Source organism: Phyllostomus hastatus, unplaced genomic scaffold (genome assembly GCF_019186645.2).
Source record: "Phyllostomus hastatus isolate PE091 unplaced genomic scaffold, TTU_PhHast_1.1 phas_contig_151, whole genome shotgun sequence".
Classification (NCBI taxonomy): Eukaryota; Metazoa; Chordata; class Mammalia; order Chiroptera; family Phyllostomidae; genus Phyllostomus; species Phyllostomus hastatus.
In genome coordinates, this window is record NW_025333616.1 from 82,159 (window position 1) to 95,648 (window position 13,490).

The 13,490-nt window shown below is 62.7% G+C and overlaps 1 protein-coding gene across 2 annotated transcripts; it reads right to left on the bottom strand.

Annotated features, from left to right (window-relative positions):
• Positions 1-48: 48 nt before the first annotated feature.
• Positions 49-13,344, bottom strand: EPN1 (epsin 1). 2 transcript variants are annotated; one of them, XM_045830360.1, is made up of 11 exons: positions 13,081-13,344; positions 10,092-10,418; positions 6,552-6,801; positions 4,927-5,051; positions 4,471-4,545; positions 3,918-4,001; positions 2,791-3,094; positions 2,403-2,513; positions 2,184-2,270; positions 715-972; positions 49-604 (listed from the first exon to the last, which is right to left on the bottom strand). In XM_045830360.1, exons 2-11 carry the CDS (start codon positions 10,317-10,319, stop codon positions 396-398), a joined length of 1,731 nt encoding a protein of 576 aa, XP_045686316.1. In that variant the 5' UTR covers positions 10,320-10,418; positions 13,081-13,344; the 3' UTR covers positions 49-395. The 2 variants fall into 2 exon arrangements, with proteins under 2 accessions (XP_045686316.1, XP_045686317.1); XM_045830361.1 differs by lacking the exon at positions 4,471-4,545.
• Positions 13,345-13,490: the final 146 nt, after the last annotated feature.

Genomic DNA, 13,490 nt, shown 5'->3' on the forward strand with positions numbered 1-13,490 from the left:
CAACGTGAAGGGTCACCAGAGTCACGGAGGGGCACTCCGGGAGCCACACCCATGAGAATTGCCATTTATTCCCGAAGTTGCCAAAATCACTAAGGACTCACCGAGGGAGTGAGGGGAGGAGGCTCAAACACTGATTGAGGGCCAGTCAGGAATGGGAGGGGGCGGGGTGCAGCTGTCCCTCCCTTTCTAATGCCACGGGAAGAGGTCCTCCCCTGACGGGCACGCTCCCCACCCCCACGTCCAGTTTCTCGGGGAGGTGAGGCAGTGGGGAGGCGGGAAGAGGTGTAGTGTGAGTGGCCCCGGGAGGGAGGGCACGGGTGCCGCTTCACATGCACTCACAACACTGGTGTCCCAGGCAGCGGGAGCCGGGCGGGCCAGCCCCCTCCCGCACCGGCTTATAGGAGGAAGGGGTTAGTGTTGGGGGCCGGTGGTCCCGGGGGCATCATGGGGGGCAGGCCTGGACCTCCGCCCAGAGGAGAGATGTACGTCGGTGGGGCCCCCGGTCCTGGGGGCCCCGGGCTGAGCCGGAGCTGATTCAGGGTGAGCGTCGCAGGAGGTGCTGGCTGGAAGGGGTTGGTGACGGAGGGGCCGGTGGCCGGGGCTCCTGCAGGAAAGAAGAGAACACAGGCGCACGGTGCAAAGTCAAGGGTCTGCCCAGGCAGGAGCCCAGTGGTGGGAGCAGCGGCCCTGCTCTGCCCCGGAGGCCACACTCACCGCTTGGCAGGAAGGGGTTGGAGGCCTTGGCTCCTGGCAACGTGGGGCCCGGCCGGGTCACCAGCGAGTCCAGGTCAACTAGGGCTGCGTTGGGCCCCAGGAATGACTCCGGTGTCTTCCGTGTGGGTGGTGTGGGGGTTGGGGCAGCTGCGGGCGGGGGGCTCCCCACGGCCTCGGCCAGAGAGCCCCCGACCCCGCTCATGTCGAAGGCCCCAGGGCTGCGGGCAGGCACCTCCCCGGCCAGCAGCTGCAGCTCCCCTGGAAGGACAGAGGGGCCCATGGCGGAGGGGCAGAGCCCGAGGGGATCCACGGCGGAGGGGCGGAGCCTGAGAGTAAAGGCAGGACACCAGGAGACGCCTCCACAGCCACCTCCTTGCTTACACCCACACAAAAGTGCAAAGTGGGGAGAACTGCAGATAACATGTCAGTTTGAGGTCCGAGTTATTTTTTGTAAAAAGTTGATTTAAGGGACCTGACCAGTGTTGCTCAGTGGATTGAGCACCGGCCCGCAAACCAAAGGGTCGCAGGTTCCATCCTGTGGGGGGCACAGGGTCAGGATGTACACTCAGCTCCCCCAGGGCCAGCCTCCTGCCCTGCCCTCCTCAGGAATCAGGGGATCTGAGTCCTCCCCGTCAGGCAGGGCACATGCCTGGGTTGCAAGGTAACCAGTAAAGGGGTGTGTGAGAGGCAACCACACACTGATGTTTCTCTCCCTCTTTTTTCCTGTCCCCTCTCTGAAAATAAATAAGTAAAAGTCTTTAAAAATCCCATGTAATGCTTGAACGTGCACACGTTGGCACGAACAGAAGGCCTGGGGGCGTGTAGACTGCAGGCTGCACAGGGCTCTGAGGGCACCCTGGACTCGGGAGCCACCCCTGCCTGCAAGGGGCCCGTGGGCCCCAGGTGTCTGCTCACATAAAAGTCTGATTCCCTGGGAGAGAGGACAATGACAGGGACCAAAGGGGACATCTTGGGAAAACTGACACCCAAGTCTCCTGGTAAGAGGCTCCGATAAGAGCCCCTGCCATGCCAGAGACAAACCCGAACAAGGGGGGACCGTCCCCAGAAAGCCAGGCTGCCTCTGCCAGGCAGGCAGGTGCTAGGGCCCCAGGAGGGGACGTGCACAGGTCAGGAAAGACAGCACTGTCCCTGCGGTCACCACAGCAGCTGGCTCCATACGGAAGCCTCTGGAGGGGGTGGTCCAGGGTCCAGGGAGGTCAGAGGTCAGCATTTGGGAAAGTTCAAGAAAGGAACTTACTTATGCCATATTTGTGATTCTTCTCTAAATCTGAAATTATTTCAAAACAAAGTTGAAATCTCTTTTTGAAGATGGGGCAATGACCAGTTACGCCTCAATAAAGCTACTTTTGAAGAAACCAAGTGCTGGGCCTGACCCAGGGTGCACTCGCTCACACTGCAGCTCTCTGGGACACGGGCAACGGGCACTGGGGGGAGTGGGGGGCGCTCACCTGTGCTGCTTCCCGAGGTCGGCAGGGCTGTGCGCAGTCGGTCGAAGTCAGAGAACTCGTCAGGCTCCGCGTCAAACCCCCCGACCACTGTGGGGGGCACAGGGTCAGGATGTACACTCAGCTCCCCCAGGGCCAGCCTCCTGCCCTGCCCTCCTCAGGAATCAGGGGATCTGAGTCCTCACTGGCAACTCTGCCCCTCACCCAGCACCCACCCAGTACCTGCAGTGCCATTAGTGCTGGGCTTGGCAGGTGACCCCCCCCAGGGGTCCGAGAAGGCTGGGGCCGGGGCCCAGGGATCAGAGGCTGGGGGTCCACCGACCAGGACCCCACCTGGGTGAGAAAGAAGGCACGTAAGGAGCTAGGGCCCACCCCCGGCAGATGGGGCTCTGCTGCCTCTGAACAAGCCCCCTCCAGGTCTGTGCCCCTTATTACCCCTCTATGCCCCAGACCCTGCCCCCCACCTCATCAAGTTCACACTGTCCCGCCAGGGCGAGCGCCTCCCACAAGGTCACCAGATCTGTCATCCAATGGCATCCAGCCCCCACCCCAGGCTCCCCACACTGCACTGTCGCATCTGGACTGTCCCTGGACACAAGGCCGCACTCACCGTCTGAGCTCCCCCATGGGTCAGGGGTGGGCCCCTCTCCGGCCGCAGGGGCCTGGGTCCCCCCCCACGGGTCCACAGAAGGCCCTGCTGGAGCGGCAGGCCTCCAAGGGTCCCCGGAGGCCGGCGTCGGGGCTGGACCACCCCATGGATCAGCAGCTGGAGGCGCGGGGGGTCCCCCCCAGGGGTCTGAGGTGGAGGTAGCCGCGGGGATGGCAGCAGCCACAGGTGCTGGCCCCCCCCACGGGTCCGAGGCTGCTGGAGGAGCAGGGGCCGTGAAGACATCAGCAAGGTCCATCAGGGACGACTGCAGAGAAAGGGCGTGGGGTGAGCCGGCCAGCGAGGACAGATGGACGGGGGCACAGCGCAGGAAGGGGGAGTGGGAGCCCTGGGGAAGCGGGGCTCGACCAGAAGGTTCATTCCTGGCACCCCAGAGTCCAGCCCCCCGCCCTACCTGCACCCTCACCCCTCCACCATCCCCCATGCCCACCACAGGCCCTGAACAGAGGAGGATGAGGGCCAAAGACAACCATGCAGGGCCGTCCCCACACCCTCCAGGAAGCCCCACTGAGGGGCAGCCAAGTCGGCTTGGGGGCCCAGGTCACCCTGAGTATGCCTGGCCCGGAGCCCAGCACACGGCCCACATAGCTGCACGCCCCAGGCTCCCCAGTGCTGCACGCGCACCCAGGCACACCCATGCACACCACTTCCCTGCATCCTGGATGAACCCAGTTGATCAGAACCCTATCTCTGTGCATGTGGAAGTGAGCCCCCCACCCTCCTCAGGATAAAGGAGAGCAGTGGGGGCACCAGGGGCCATCTTCCCCCAGGGTCCTGATGAGCCACATGCGGCACTGTTTGGCCACACCGGCTATGAGCTACGTGTTACTGCCCACTGAGATGGGGTCCAGTCCCCACCCTGGGCATGTGGCCCGGCCTTGTGACCTGCAGCTGCGTGTGGGGGGACGGCCCTGCTGTGGAGACACTTCGGACCCCAACAGCAACCAGTGCAAGGCTGCAGGGAGGGAGGCTGGAGGGCAAGGCCAGCTTGGACGCCTGCCCCTAGGACAGGAGCTCAGAGGGAGCCCACGCTCACCTGCCCCCACACTCACCTCCCCCCCCACACTCACCTCCTCCTGGCCAGCAGTCTCCCGCTTACTCTCCTCTATGGCCATCTGCAACCTCAGGTCATCCCCGCGGCGGATCCGCTCTTCCTGTTTAGGCCGCAAAGACAGGCAGTGGAGGGGCGTCAGAGTAGAAGCGAGAGGACAGCCCAAGACCCCCCCACCCCCCACCAACAAAGGCAGCTGAAAATTAAAATGGGATGCAGACGATGTGTGGGGTGGGGTGGGACACAGGGTCACAGGCTGGGGAACGAGGACACTGCTGGAACAGGCTGGGAAGCACAGGTCTGCACTGGGGGAACTAAGGGAGCCCGGGCTGTGGTGGGGGGATGGGAGGCCCTTGCTCCTGCAGGAGCAGCCGGCGGGCAGCTGCTTCACACCACGGCTGTCTCCTGGGGTCCGGCATCTGGCTGACACAAGGTCTGCAGGTGCAAACACTGCGGGGTAAACGTATCAACTGGGACAGGGACGGTGGGGTGGGGGCCCTTCTGAAGATTCAAGGAGGCGGGACCTGGGGAAAAGTCCCGGGGAGCCTGCGGGGTGGGGAGTCTGCTCTGACCTTGTCATGCTCCTCGCGGCTCAAACTAAGGGCCAGCTGGAGCTGGACGTCGTCCTCAGGGCCACAGGACGGGGGCTGGGGGAGAGAGCATGTGAGGGGACGGGGTAGGGGTGGCAGGCCAGAGGGGAGAGAGAGAGGGGGGCAGAGACACACAAAGACAGACAGAGACAGAGAGCCAGGGTCAGACAGGGCCAAAGACAGAGGAACGGTCCCCAAACTGGAGAGGGGTGGGCAGAGACGGACAGGACCAGCATGGGGGTGGGGGGAGGGCGAGTCCCAGGACAGCACAGCACAGAGGCAGACGACAGGGCCGGGAGTGAGCAGAGACAGACCGGGGGACGGGCAGGCCTCTGAGAGAGGCGGCGGGTGCTGGGCAGAGGGCGAGGCATGGAGATGGGATGGCAGAACGAAAGTTGAACCCTGCCACACCCACCCCAGCCTGCCAGGCCCTAGTACCTGGTCGGCCTCCTCCTTGCTCATGGCCAAGGCCAGCTGGAGCTGCAGCTCCTCCTCCCCGCTGCTCTGCGGCCACGCCTGTTCGGCCTCAGGGGGGGCACCCGAGCCCACCGCTGCCGAAGAGGCTGGGAGGGAGGGAGGGGCAGTGAGATGCAGAGAAGACAGGGGAGCCCAGAGCCCGACCTGCCTGCTTCCAGCAAGACCCCTGTCTGGGATCCAGACGCCAGGTTCCGAAGGTGTGGGGGAGGGGACTGTGCCTGAGCCTGTCCAGCCCCACCGGGAGGGACAGGTCAGGGAAGGACAGCCCTGCAGACAAGGGAGGGCACTTGGGGAGCCTCTGAGCCTCGGTGGGGGACCCCAAACCACGTGGGGCCTGTCGCAGGGCTTCCTCCCAGGCCTCAGCAGGGACAGCTCCCAGCATGCCCCTGGGGGCGGGGGCCGTGCGGAGGCCAGTGTCTGGGGCTGGTCGACACCAGCAGCTCTGGCAGGACTGTGGGCATTAGGGGAGGCACCCCTTCCCGGGGTGCCCCAAACCCGTCGTGGGTGACCAGCCTGGGTCCTGAACGAAGGAAGGATGGAGAGTTGGGGGCAGAAGGGGCTGACCTGACCGGACCCAACCTGCTCCTCCCAGGCCGAGCCCAAGGCCAAGCCTCTGCTCGTGGAGGAGCAAACGCACCAGGCGGGAGCGCCCCACCTCAGAGCTCCGCACCTGTCAGCCAGGGTCAGAGACCACCCCCAGCCTCCCCACACAGCGCCCCAGGGCTGGGGCCAGCACACCAGGTGGCAGCCACACTCACTGGACCCCGCTCAGCCCACGAGCCAAGAAAAGTATTCAACTTTTTAAGTGGTTAGGGAAAAAAAAATCAAAAGATGTTTGAATATCTTGAGACGTAAGAACAAAACACAAAACTGAAACTTCAGGGCCAAAGGCGAAGGCCTGAGGACACAGATCCCACCTCACACTGGGGCCTGTGGCGGCAGGAGGAGCGGCCCCTGAGGACGGAGCGGAAACTCTGCCCTGTCTGTCCTGCCCGAGAGGACACCTCACACATGTCTCTCCATACCCTGCCCCTCTGCCTGGACCACTGTTGCCCGGGCCAGGGTGTGCCAGACAGGGGGCAGATCTGAGCAGAGCGCCCAGCTCTCCAACAGGCCCGGCTCCTGCAGAAAGCGGGGCAAGCGCCCTGCAGCCCCTGGTCGCAAGACAGCCAGTGGCCCTGCGATGGGTGACGCACGAGGACTTCCTAGAGCCCCTGTTCCAAATGCTGGTTGCCACCCCCATCTGAGCTCTGGACACTTCACGCAGGCTCCGCAGCCTCCAGCTACTCTCCCACCCACCAGGGCCCCTGTGAACCTCATGCAGCAGCCCCCTGGGGCCTTCTCCCTCCCTAACCCTGGGGCTTAGGGAGCGCCCTCTGGTGGCATGTTCTCTCCTGGACACTGATGGCTCTCGGACAGGACCTCCAGCCCCCCATCCAGCCACTCCAGGCTCAGGCCAAGGGCAGGGCACCCTGGGCCTCCAGGGACACTCGGGAGCCTTTGCGGGTGAGCCAGAGGAGCCTGCGTCCAGGTGAGGAGGGCAGGGAGGCAGCGGGAGGAGGGGACACGCAGCCCCGGGGCCTCACCGGTGGCAGTCTGCGCCAGCTTCTCCTTGGTCTTGAGCGCGTGGGCACGCTCCTCCCGCAGGCGGTCCTCGTCCCGCAGTAGGGCCACCAGCTGCTTGGCCTTCTCACGCACATTCACGCCCTGGTCCTTGCCGTCTCGGTCCACGTACTGGAAGTCCTTCAGCGTCTGCACGGCGTACATGTTCTCCTTGCACTGCTGTGACACGCGCTCCGAGCCCGTCTTGATAAGGTACTCCATCAGTGTCATGGCCTGGGGGAGGAGCGCAGCAGTCACTCCCGCCCACCCACGCAGCACTGGCCTGGGGAGAGCGGTGGCGGGCAGCACAGCGCAGGACAGGCAGCTCCACAGAACAGCAGCTGTGGTGGCCAGCGCCTGGGGTCTCAAGGGTGACTCCATGGGCATGGGGCTTCCGCTTGGGGAGACAAAAACTTTCCACAATCAGTCAGTGGGGACGGCCGAAGAGCTTAATGCCCCAAACCGCAGACTTCAAAAGGGTCAATGGCGTGGCCCGTGACCCCCGTGCATCTCCCTAGCAGGATCTGAGGGGGCCGGGCAGCTGCAGTCACCCAACCCCGGACAACAGCTCGGACCCAGCTGCTTCTGCACGACGCGAACCTAAAGGAGCCAGCGTAACAGACCTCGGCCCAGCCCATACCAGACTGCCCACTCCGTGGTGCGGGCTCCGTGATCTCTCCCAGTGCATGGAGCACACTGCACACCTACACGCTGATGGGCTGGGCACAGGGAGGGGGAGTGAGAGGACGGAGAGGGGGAGAGCCTCCAGTGCCTTCTGCGTCTCGTGACTCGACAACAGACTGTCTACAACAAGTTAAAATTTAGGGGGCAGGGGGCGGGCAAGGCCTTTGTAGTCCCTGATCCTGAGGCCTGCAGGTCTGGGGAGCAAGGCCCGGGTGGCAGCCCCTTTCGGACCAAGAGGCCAGGGCCTCTAGTCTTGGAAAGGGCATGCCTTAGAATTCACAGGTGATTCCAGGGGCTTCCTGGAAGCCCCCCAAAACCTGCCAGGAAACAGCAGAGGTAGGGGCCAGCACATGGGGCAAGCCCTCTGGACCGCTGGGACATCTGCCAGGGAGTCCTGCTCTGGGCCTCTGCCATGTCCCCAGCCTTCAGGCAGCCAAACCTGGACCTGGCACAGCTTCCCAAAGGTGTGTCCACAGTATTTACCTCTGTGACTGGAGGTTAGCCTGTAACTGGCCCTCGAAGTGTTTGCACGTTCAAGGAGAAAGGAGGGGAACAGCCACACCCACAGGGAGGCCGGCTGCAGACCCCCAGCCAGCCCTGCTCCACGCCACACAACACTGCTCCTGGGGGGAGGGCGTGCCCACCACATCACGGGGCACAAACGCCAGATAAGCAGCCTCGCCTTGGCTCAGATCGGGCCTTGTGCCAGACGAATCCCGAAAAACTTCACGTTCAGAACTTGTAGACTTTGGAACCGCAATAAAGAAGATAGTGAACCCGGAAATGAGCCACACGCCCACCGAGGGTGAGAGAGACGCGCGTGGTCACAGGAGTGGCTGCACATCCAACCCCCCAGACAGGACAGGAGCACTAGGACAATGCAAGGGACCCCAGGCTACATGAGTCCCCTCTAAGGAAGTTCTAGGACAATCTCAGCACACAGAAGGCAGGGCCTGGTGCCTCTGGGGTGGGGAGCGCCTCAGGGGTGGTGGCGGAGGCTACCACGGGTGCACACACCTGCAGGATCAAACAGCAAATGAAAAACGTGTTTTGAAAGTGGGCAGTTAGAAAGCCCAACAGTCCCTGTCCACTCTGAACACTGCCCTGTCAAGGGCGCCCAGGTCCCTAGAATGTGACAGTGAGTTTGAAGCATCTTCTGTGAGGGCCAGGCACCAAACAAGCCCGCCTCCCAGGCCATGAGACCCGTCCCAACCCCTCAGCTCTGCCCCACAGACCTGACGCCCACAGGTGCCACCCAAAAAGCTCTATTCTCAGAGGCAGCGGGGGGCTAGACTTGGCCTTTGGGCCGCAGTTTGCTGCCCAGCCGAGAGGGCTCTGGCTCTGGGGTTCCCTGCACAGCACCACGGCGGCCCAGGGGCCCCGAGACTCTGTGCCTGCGTGTCCTCACCCAGGAAACGGAGATGGGAAACATGCCTCCACTCCCCCACCCACGTCACCATCTCCCCAGACGCTGGTCAGGAAGAACCTGCTGACCAGGGTTCCTCAGGACACCCCGCCCCGCACACCCCCCGCCCGCACACGCCCCACACACCCGCCCCTTCAGATGCCCAGGCCCTGTCCCTCTCCGTCACCTGCATGCAAAAGCTCACCTGCCAATGACCGAACAACTGACTCAACAGTGAGTCGATCAGACTGTTGGCCCAATCTTGGTTTTTCAAGATGGGCAAGGAATGGGGTCACAGCGCAGGACTCGGGTCCCTGCTCTGACTGTGAGCCGTGTGACCCCTCAGGCCTCACTCTCTTCTCAGAAACGAGGGGCCAGCCCTGCCTCCACAGGACATGGAGGCCAGCCAGCCCACGCCCCAGGCCGTGTCTGCAAGGCCAGGGCTCCCCCGCCCTACCCACCGCCACCTGTGGGGCAGGACCACAAGTGATGGTCACTGAAGAAACGGTGACAGCAGGCCCTACCAACAGTCCTGGGCCAGACTCGCTGGCCATAGCCCTGGGTCCAGGGTAAGACCTTCACTTAGAGGGAGGTCCCGGGACTGGCCTGAAACCACTCTACTGGGAGTGTGACCTGGCCACCCACCCTGGCCCTTGGCTGCTTCTTTACCAGGGTGGGAAGGGGGGGTTACACCAGACCCCCAGAGCAGCAGTCAGACAGAATCCCGGCCACTGAGCGCTGCCTGCAGACGGGCTCCCTGAACCCGAAGCCTGCACTGTCTGTCTGGCCACTGGGTGAGTGTGCATGCGAGTACCACCGGAGCGAATAAACGGACCCTTCTGCGGGTAGCACTTTGGCCACATTCATCAAAATGACACTCGTACATGTCCTTGGACACAGAATCCCAATTCCAAAAATGGCAAACACAAGGATACGTGTGATAGTCACATTTGTGACAGCCAGTCACAATAATTACGACCAGCCCGTGTAGCAGAGAAATCCCCTCTGCCCAACACCCAGCTCTGGGCTCCGACAGCGGCACAGGGCCACGGAGCCACCCTGCCACCTGTCCGCCTGGACATCTGCAGACCGATGGCCCCGACGGAAGCCAGAGGCAGCAGACACAGCCACCCCCAGTGGCAGGGACTGGCCTCTGCACAGAGGGACGGACACTGTGCACCTGCTTGCAGGCTGTCCAACACGGACACCTGCGGTGTGCTGCCCCTCCAAAGGGAGCACCAGCTGTCCGGGTCAAACCCTGCAATGTGCGCTTGCCGCCTCCACCGATCGAGAGATGCTGCGCAAAGATGCAGAACCCTGGCTCTGCTGGCAACCCAGGGAGGCCTGCCACGGCCCGTCTGCAGTGCCCTCCCTGGGCCCCACACCCACCCTCAGGGCCCTGTGTGCAACGGCCTGCCCACAGGCACCAACCGACCTTGTAGACGTGCCGCCAGTTCTTGCCGTGGTCATTGAGCCGCTTCCAGATCATGCTCATGATCTCCGAGAAAGCCACGACGTTGTAGGTGAGGTCGGCGATCTCGGACATGAGCGAGCTGGACGGGCCCCAGGGGTCGTTGCTTGTGGCCTCCCGGACCTTGATCTCAGCCTCCGAGTAGTTGTGGACGATGTTCTTCATCTGGCGGCGGAGCGATGAGGTCGACATGGTGGCTGGTGGTGGTGCGGGGGGTGGGTCCCCCAGGGCGTGGACGGAGGGAGTGACTCAAGGAGGGAGGCCGGGGCAGGGGCTAGCAGGTCAACGCATCTGAGGAGAAAAAAGGACCTTGGAAACACAAGAAGGACCTGGGGCTGCCAGCCTGAACCCCTGCCCTTGTGGGTGCCACCCCCCCCATCAGTCAGGTAAAGGACACGGCCCTAACAGTGACCTAGGAGGCTCTGACTCTTGTCACTCTCCATCTTAGTCACCCCGCCCATTTCAGTTCCTCAAATATGCCCAGCTCCTTCCTGCTCAAGGTCCCTGCTCAGCCAGGCAGAGCAAGCAGTGACACTGTGGCCCCAGGGGACACAGCCCAGCTCAGCACTTCCTGGCCTAGTCACTTGAGTGGGCCAACAGCCCCCGCACCTCAGTTTTCTCCTCTGTAAGATGGGACTCCACTGCGCAACCCAGGGGGCGGGGAGCAGGAAGCAGGCTACCCATGTGGGTGGTGTCACAAGCTGGTCACCCTGCTCTCCCTCTCCCCAGTCACCAGGTCACTCCCACTTGCCCCGAGGGAGTCACTTAAGCTTTCCAGATCTGAAACAGCCAAGCACCAAGGTTTCCTTTGGGGGTGGAGGCCTCCTGGGTGTACCTTCGGTCAGGTAGTTCTCTACTCATTTGTCTGATCCTGTGGCTCAGGCCGACCCACCAACCCTGTGGTGGCCGAGAGCACATCAGTCTGGACATGGCTTTTCCCCATCAGAGAGCTGGCCCGGAAAAGCCATTCAATAAACTGGAAGGAAGGGAAGGGGCAGGGGAGCAGGAAACACCTGGGGGCGGGGTGGAGGGACTGAATCCAGGCAGAAGCAAGGACACACACAGAGAGCAGGCAAGGAGGGAGTGAAGAGATGGGGGCAGGGAGGCTCGGGGAGGAGAGATAAGGAACAGCACAGCCCCGGGCTGTGTCCTCGCTCTGTGCCAGGCACCCATTATCTCATTTAACACCGCTGGGCCTCTGGGCCTCCGTGTTCTCACAAATGCCTGGGGCCCACAGAGATTAAATACTTCAGCGAGGTCACCAGCTAGGCTTGGCAGCACAGACTTGACCCCAAGCCAGCCTGGGCTCCAAAACTTGTACTTTTACGTTGAGATGAGGGTGACATGGGAGGAGGTGTCAACCAGAGGGTGAGAATCAGGCAAACAGTGACTATCCCGGCAAGCACTCCCCAGCCCTGACCCTGTACCCGGGGCTCCTGTGTGCTGGGCACGTCGTAATTCATCTAATCCTCACAAGACCGTGATTCCCAGGCACCTCATCAGGGAGGAAATTAAGGCACAGAGAGGGACACAGGCCTCAGCCAGGAGCGGCCTGACCCCAGAGCAGGCTCTAACCACTGTGGTCCACAGCCTCACCAACCCGCTACCTGCAAGGGCCCCCGAGACCTGAGTCAAGTCCCAGGTACTTGGGGACAGATGGGAACAGTTGGAGAGAGGTGGCCCCAGCACCACGGCCAGTCACACTCGGACAGGAGATGATGTGAAAAGACTGAGAGGAAAGGGAAGGGGAGAGACAGGGAGAGAGAGGCACAGAGGAAGCAGACAGAGACTAAGAGATGCGGTGACACCACCAGACACCGGTACAAAGCCGTGGAGAGAGAGACAGGGAGGCAGGGGCAGAAAAGCAAAAAAAAAAAAAAACAAAACAAAACACAAACAGAGGCAGTAGCCTGGGGCTGAGAAGCTCGAGATGAGGAAAATGGGATCTAACAGCAAGAAGGGAGAATTTGGGTCCCTATCCTGGCCATCTGCTCCCAGCAAACTGCTGGGAAACGAAGGAGGAGAATCCCCCTACCTGGCAGGCTTGCTGATGAAATGAAACAGGCACACAAAGTGTTGGGCGCCAGGCCCCACAGATAGTAGGCACTCGGTATCGTTGGCTGCTGCTGTTATCAGAGAAAACCCCCAACACTTCCACAAGAGTGGCACCAGAAGACACACCACCTCGATCCCGTGTGTTTACATCGAAGTGCGTTACAAAAATACACAACTAGCTCATCACGGTCGCTGAAATCCCACAGACCACGCGTAGCATAAGAATGAAGTTTTCAAAATAAATTTAAGATTACACAGCAGCCAGAGGGCAATGCAAAGTTCTTCAGGGGGCACTCAAATAACCAACATCAAACACCACGGGACAGAGAATCTGTAACAGTGGGAAACGAGGGCTACCGGCGGTAAATCACATGCTGTCCCCCACCCGGACAGCATCCCCTCCCGTCAAAATGCACAGCGGCCCTACGCGGAGCAACGACTACGCCCCCGTGTAACAGGCTCGGACACCGCTACTTGGAGGTAAGAGGAATCACCGCAGACATCCCAAGCGAGCAGGCAGCGGGCCTGATTCCAGAGCCCGGATCTTCAGCCCCAGACTCAGGAGTCTGGGGGAGGGGCGCCTCTGAGCCCCAGCCACAGGCCCGTGGTGCGAAAGAGGGCACAGGGAGAGAGACACCTGGCGAACTGAGGACACGCACGCCCAGAGCGAGACGCAAACGTGAATCGTGACCACCAGGCAAGAAGAGACGCACGGGGACAGTGCTTTGTAAAAACAGCGACATGGCATGAACAAGGCCGAAGCGCTGACAGAGAGAGGCGCTGACAGAGACGCTGGAGACGGAGACGCGGGTGATGCAGGCCCACCCGGCGCGGAGATCCGAAAGCCGAGAAAGCGGCCGGGGAGCCGACAGACGCCGGAAACCCGGCCCGCGCTCACCTCAGCCCCCTCACGCCGGGCTCCGGGGGGTCATGGCGGGCAGCCCCCTGTCCCCGCTCGGCCTCGGTGTCGCGGGTCGCGCGCCGAGCCGCGGGCGGCAGACGTGGAGACGCTCTCGGGCGCAGGCGCGGACGCACGGAGGGCAGCACGACGACGGCCCCGCCGCCCCGGCGCCCGGGAGGGGCGCAGAGAGCCGGGCGGGGAAGGGGAGCCGCCAAGCGGACGGGAAACAACCGAAAGAGGCGACGGACCGGAACCGGAAGTAGCCGCGCGCGCCCCGCCCAGCCCCAATCGCGAGGAGCCTGCGCAGCAGCCGCTTCCGTGGCCTCCGGGCGAGCGTCACTTCCGGCGCGCGAGTCCCTGTCCACCGGTGTCTGCTGCCTCACTTCCTCCCACTGCCTCCAGGTACG